The sequence below is a fragment of the Agelaius phoeniceus genome, chromosome 9 (genome assembly GCF_051311805.1).
Source record: "Agelaius phoeniceus isolate bAgePho1 chromosome 9, bAgePho1.hap1, whole genome shotgun sequence".
NCBI lineage: Eukaryota > Metazoa > Chordata > Aves > Passeriformes > Icteridae > Agelaius > Agelaius phoeniceus.
Genome location: NC_135273.1, coordinates 23,065,757 through 23,071,756, shown reverse-complemented (window position 1 = coordinate 23,071,756; position 6,000 = coordinate 23,065,757). Strand labels below are relative to the sequence as shown.

Sequence of the window (6,000 nt, the reverse complement as noted above, 5' to 3'; positions counted from 1 at the left end):
CCGCGGGCAGGCGAGAGGAGGAGGAGAAGTTGTTTCGCCGCCCGGGGGGGCGGAAAGGAGGCGAGCGGGGCGCCAGACGGAGGAGGAAGAGGAGCAGCAGCCCCTGACGGCGGCTCGCCCCCCGCCTGCTGGACGAGGAGGAGGAAGAGGAGAAGGCAAAGCCGCCCTCGGCCCAGGTCCTGTCCCAGCTCCGCTCCTCCTCTCCGGACGAAGTTTCGCCGGGGGCCGCTGCGGGGGCGCCGGGTGCCGGAGGAGGGCGGCCGGCGGCGCCCGCCCCGCCTCGGCCCGCGCCTCCCCGGGGGCGGCGGTGGCGGAGCGGCGGGGCCGGGGGCGGGCGAAGTTTGGCCGGCGGCGGCGGCGGCCCTGCAGCGGCCATGGAGCCCAAGCACAAGGAGCTGCTCGCCCAGTGCCGGCAGAGCCTGGCGCAGGCCATGACCGAGGTGGACAAGGTGGTGGAGCTGCTGGAGGCCGCCGGCGCCCTCAGCCCCCGCGACCTGCGCGACCTGGAGGCGGCGGGCGGCGGGAAGGCCGAGCTGCTCATCGCCCTGCTGCTGGGCAAGGAACGGGACCACTTCCAGGACCTGCGGGTGGCCCTGGAGAAGACGCAGCCCCACCTGCTCTCCATCCTCTACCTGAACGGCGTGGCGGGGACGCCGGCCGCGGCCGAGACGGCCGGTGAGTGGGGCCGGGGGCGCGGGGCGGGAGCGGGAGGAGGCAGCGGCTGCCCCCGCCCACCCCCGCCGGGGCAGCGCGGGCCCCTCGGGCCCCCCGCCCGAAGGTGGGAAGGGAACGGGCGGGGGTCCTCCTTTTCCGGTGGGGAGTAAAACTCTCCCGTGTTTGCTCTTGGGCTCTCGATGCTTGTTTTCTGCTTCCGACCCTTTCGCTTTCTCTCCTGGCGGGAGCGCTGGTACTGGTCCCCGAGAGGTGCCGCGGATGCTGCGCCCTGCCCTTTGGAGAGGCCAGCCTAGCCCCGTTCTTGCGGCTGCTGCCGTTCCCCAAAGTCGGCTGTCGGCTGGGGACTCGGGAAAAGCGAACCCCGAGGGGCTCTTCTCCCTTGAGCACCAACGCCGGTGGTGTTACACAGCCGCTTCTTGGCCGGGCAGAGCTGAAACTGCCCCGTGCAGCCACTCTGCCGGAGTTGGCCGGCGGGCAGGGCTCCAGCAGATGTGCCTTGGAGTAAATCTTGTAACTCTTTTTCTCCGGACAGCCATGTGTTTGTTTGAAGCTATATTGTTGTAATTCTTCTTGGCGGTTAGAACAGGGAAGAACATTGATTATAACAGGTTAGAACATTGATTTAACTGCAAATCCAGACGAGAAGGTTTTGGGTGTAAAACACTCCTTAAGTAAGTTGGGCTTTGATCCACAGGTCTTTCCCTATTCTCCTCCCTCCAAAACAAGTCACAGTCTACTTTCATGTGTACAAACCAAAGCTTTAAAATTAAAATAGTTGACAGTATATAAGGTCTTGCAAGTGCAGCTCTGTTTCTAAATGAAAAATTGGAGTAAATGGTAATTCTGTATTCAAGTGATGTGTAGGTATTCTTATCCGGCGTGACCAAGTTGACTGATTCAGAAATGTGGGGTCTTTCCACTGTTGTTACTGGGTTCAGGATTTACAGTGTCACTACCTTTTTACATAAAGAAATGCTTTGAAAGGGCTTCCTGACTCTTACAAATGATACATTTTCTTTAAGAAAACAAAGCCCTTTAAGAGCGGCTTCTGTCTGGAAAATAGTCCTTGCATGTATGGTTGCACTGTGTACTCTGCCATTACTTGAATGATGCTGTGAATGGTAAGAGTTCCGTAAATGCAAATGCTTGGGGGTCTTAGGTTTTGTTTTATTTCAGTGTAGTGTAGTGTATGGCCTTTTCTAATGAGTATATGGCAGGACCTCACAAGATGGGGGAGAAATGGACTCAACAATAGACCTCAATACTTGAAACATTATGTGGTCTGACATCAATGGGAGATGAGGGCACTCACTGCCTTCCAGAATGGCACCCATGATGGCTTTGTATGGTTAGAGTAAAGCTCATTCTTGTCTTGTTGAGAAGATGGATTGATGGTACTGTGCTACCAGCACTCCCCAGGCTTAAAATCAAAGGTGTATAATATGAAAAGTAGAAAATAATAATAAAGTATATGTTGGACATAGTAATAGTCTTAATTTTTAAAGTGCAAGTTGGAATCAAAGAATGACTCACAACACTGAGTTCTCGAGGGAAAAGTAGTTTGTCAAAGTGAGCTATGTCTTGTTTGACTGTGTTCAGGAGGCTTAATCTGAGTGAAACTAGCGTGTGTGGGGAGGGGTGTTTCTTTGATGTGATGAGTTTTAAAATGTTATTGCTTTCATTTATCAGTGGTAATAAAAGCTAACTTTGAGAGTTATTAATTTGTTTTCTTGTGATAAACATGTTTAAAAATTAGTTCACAGGAGATTGCTGACAGCGAGCTTAATTAATAGTAGACCATAGGAAGGTAGGGGACCTTCAAATATTGGTGTATTTGAAAATATTCCAGCACCCCCCCTGAAGAAGTGTTATGGTAATTACTCATGAGACTGCTTGTGTGTCCACTGAATGTCTCTGGTAATTCCTGGTCTTTTTGTGAGTTTGTCCTGGATGTGTTTCACAAAGAGTTAATGTTTGAGGGTAACTGTGATAGAAAGGTTCTTGTTGAACATGTAATCAGTTTTATTCCAATATCTCCCTGTAGGAAGTTTGACCACCCCTCTGCTCTTCTTGTGCCATTTGGGAGTTCTACTCCTTTTCACTGGAGATATTGTAGGTGGATGAGTCAAGTCACTTTTCGTTTTTTGGCAAGAAGTAAGATGTACGTGTGGCAGTGAGAAGTGTTGGATTATGTATTTAAAATACCAAAGTGAAACAGTCCATGTCACGTATTCTTAAAAGTAAAAAATAAATATCTCAAACATCCCTTTGATGAAACCTGTAGAGTTGAATAAGTTTTTTACATACATTAATGTATGTAAAAATGATAGCTTACAGTGGTACATGTAATTTTATTATTATTTAGAAGAGGAGGCTAATAAAATGCATATCACCTGAATGCTTGTTGGAGATGAAAACTATTTGTAATCAATAGTGTCTTGTAGTGGTGTTTGCTAATTTCTTTTTTCCATTATGCTGCTGTTGTGAGGGAAGTGAGAAGGTAATTTAGCAACATAGTTTTGTTCAAAGTTTCAGAAATCAGCGTGCACACCACTCACTACAGTAGGATGAGTGTTTCTTGATCCGTTTTGATGTGTGCAACATGTACCATTACTTTGTGTTTTCATCCTTCTCAGTTTAAATACTGGCTCCTTTTGTACTTTAAAGGTGATGTGTGAACTCTGATGGGAACTCTGGTTGTTATTTATACCAGCAGTTCTTGTGACTGGCTGGACAATGTAGAGCTGACACTTTTATAAGTATTTATCTGTGCCACACAGAGGGAGGTAAACAGCTGAGCAGACTGCTCAAGGGAAATAACTGGGGTCCTGGTAGCTGCTGAAAGATTTTTTCACTCTTTCTCTACTTTACAAAGAGTTTTTTATCTTTATAGAGTTTCCTCCTGTTCAGTCACCATTTAAAGACATTTGTCTTCTATGGGGACTTCTAATTGCTGATTTTAAACCTTAAACTCTATAGTTTCTCCAATAAAATATATGTTTTTAAAGTTTTCTCAAATTTGAAATAAAGCATAGTATGCCAAACTAGTGTTAATTAAGAGTGCAAAATCAAACAGGAAATTACCTTCTGTAAAGCAGAAGCTAGAAGCTGAAACCAAGTGGGATTTTCTGTTTCACTTAATCATGTTTGCAGACTTTAGTTCTTTCTTGAGTAAACCTTTGATTACTACATTGCACTTCTTCGTAAACATTTGAGAGAAATTGGCTCTGCCCAAGTGAGAATGGTTGCTTGGCTGATTTAAAATCTCTTAGTATTTTACACATGGATTAATTCTTTAAGTAGTGTGCTAAGTTTTTTGTTTATTTACTTGGGAGTGAACTTACAGATTACCATTAAATACTTGATTTGGCAAATGACCTCCATCTTGCATCTGGGAAATCCTCATCCTGATGGAAGTACATATCCTTTCTAATATGAAAATAAATTATTTCTGATCATTTAGTTGTCTCTTAGATATCTTGCTTACCAGAAAATGTTTCTTTCCTACTGTTGCTTTATGTGAATTTTGTGTCATACAAAATGTCCATGACAATAATGCAATGGAAGGTGCTTCATTGTGACAAGTGCTATGAAGATGTATTTTCTTTACATGTAATTAAAAGACCAGAATGGAAATCTGAGGAACCTATGTAAGTCTTCAAATTGCTTCAGCTAATGTAGAGCTTTGTATTTACATTTTTGTGATACTACAAAGATGGGAAAAGGCAGGTTTGGTTGTTGAGCTTGGAATTTGTTTTCAAGATGAATGTGTGGGGCTACAGAGGTGCACTTTATCTCGAAACAGAGTCAATTGCTGAACTCAAAAGCTTCATTATGGCTTGCACAGTTAATAAAATTTTAGGTTCAGAGTTTTCTTTCCTATTAGCAGTTGGTCTTCTGTATTTCTCTAGCTGCAGTCAGTGAGTATGTGTTAGGCTTTAAAGGTGTTTTCTTTAACAGTTTCAAGATGAGAATTTAAGTTTTAGAACTGAAAATTGATTGCATATTTTAGAAGATCTTTAAAGGGGCAGGAAAGAAAGAAGATGGTTGTAGATTGACTTTGAAAATTTTTCTTCTAGTATTAAGACTTATTTTTTTTCTAACTGTGTTTGGTCAGACATAAAATGTTAATTCCCAGTCAGAAAGTAAACGTGGACATGTTTAAGAGTAGGGGAAAAAGGAGGGATTATCTCAACTTTCTCTGTCTGCTTTGTATATAAAAAAATGAACTAAGTTGTTTTGGACAATATGGGATTTGAAATCACAAAGTTTTAAATATTTCAAAGTCTTCAGCATATTTAAAACCAAACACAAAAAGCAAGCTCTGTAAGTATGAATTTAGGAGATAGGCAGCTGGGACCCATTTCTCTGACAGCATCACAGGAGACCCACAGGAAATGCAGTAATTCCAGGGCTGACCTTGAAGAGCTGGAATCATGGCTGCTTGGACCTGGTGGTGGGACATCCACATTTTGTTTCTTCCTTCCCATCTCTCACAAAGTCTTGACTGATCCCCCCAAAGCATTGGCTAGTGACTGGCTAAAGGAGAGGGATTGATAATTTGTGTTAGTGGGGAGCTGAGAGACTCTGGAAGGAGAGTGTGAGATGGGGAGGCAGGATGTGTTGTCCGTGTAGGCACACAGTTTGTGGTGATTGGGGTGGAGCTGGCCTGAGCCTCATCCCCAGTGGGTACAGCTCTGAGAGGCAGGTGAGCAGCATTGACAGCAGTGAGCCATGGGCACTGACCAATCACCAAAGGGAACACAGGGCACACAGGTGTAAAGCATGCAGGATGAGGAATATAAAAGGTTGGGCTGAAGGACAAGAAGGAGAGGAGCTTAAGGCCTTCTGAGGTGGTGTGGGGATGCTTAAAGCTTTCTGATCTTGTATGATGATATTCTGCGTTTTGTGACCGTCTCAACTGTGGCGTGTGCTGTGACACTCCTGTAGGAGCAAGGTGGAAGAAAGGGGAGAAGACATCCTTCTCCAGGAGATGAGAATTAGTGCTGTGAGTGTGCATTCCCAGCGAGAGGGGAGAATGAGGAGAAATTGGAAAAACATGATTTACTGACTCAAGGACTGAACTGACAATTTTTTAATTAAGTACAATTTATACTCCCTTCTGTCACTGAAAATTGAAGAGTGGGAGAAGTAGAGCAGTGTGTTTGGGTTTTTCCAGACCTGTTATTAGTTCCCAGGGTAGCTACGCAAGTCGTGTTGCAGGATTTCTGAAATCGTGTTGATGAAAAAGCAGGCAGCGTTCAGAAGTCACCTTTGGAGGAGTGCAGCTCCTCAGCAGCACTGAGCAGTAATTAACCTGGACAA

The 6,000-nt window shown here is 45.1% G+C and overlaps 1 protein-coding gene across 4 annotated transcripts in view; it reads left to right on the top strand.

Moving 5' to 3' along the window:
* Positions 1-233: 233 nt before the first annotated feature.
* Positions 234-6,000, top strand: part of DLG5 (discs large MAGUK scaffold protein 5) — a 97,165-nt gene continuing 91,398 nt past the window's right edge. For 3 of the 4 annotated variants that reach the window (XM_077183270.1, XM_077183269.1, XM_054637581.2), the window contains exon 1: positions 235-675. In XM_077183270.1, the coding sequence (XP_077039385.1) occupies positions 375-675 (301 nt within the window). In that variant the 5' untranslated portion in view covers positions 235-374. Of the gene's footprint in view, positions 676-6,000 lie in introns of all 4 variants that reach the window. The other variant, XM_077183268.1, reaches the window with a different exon arrangement.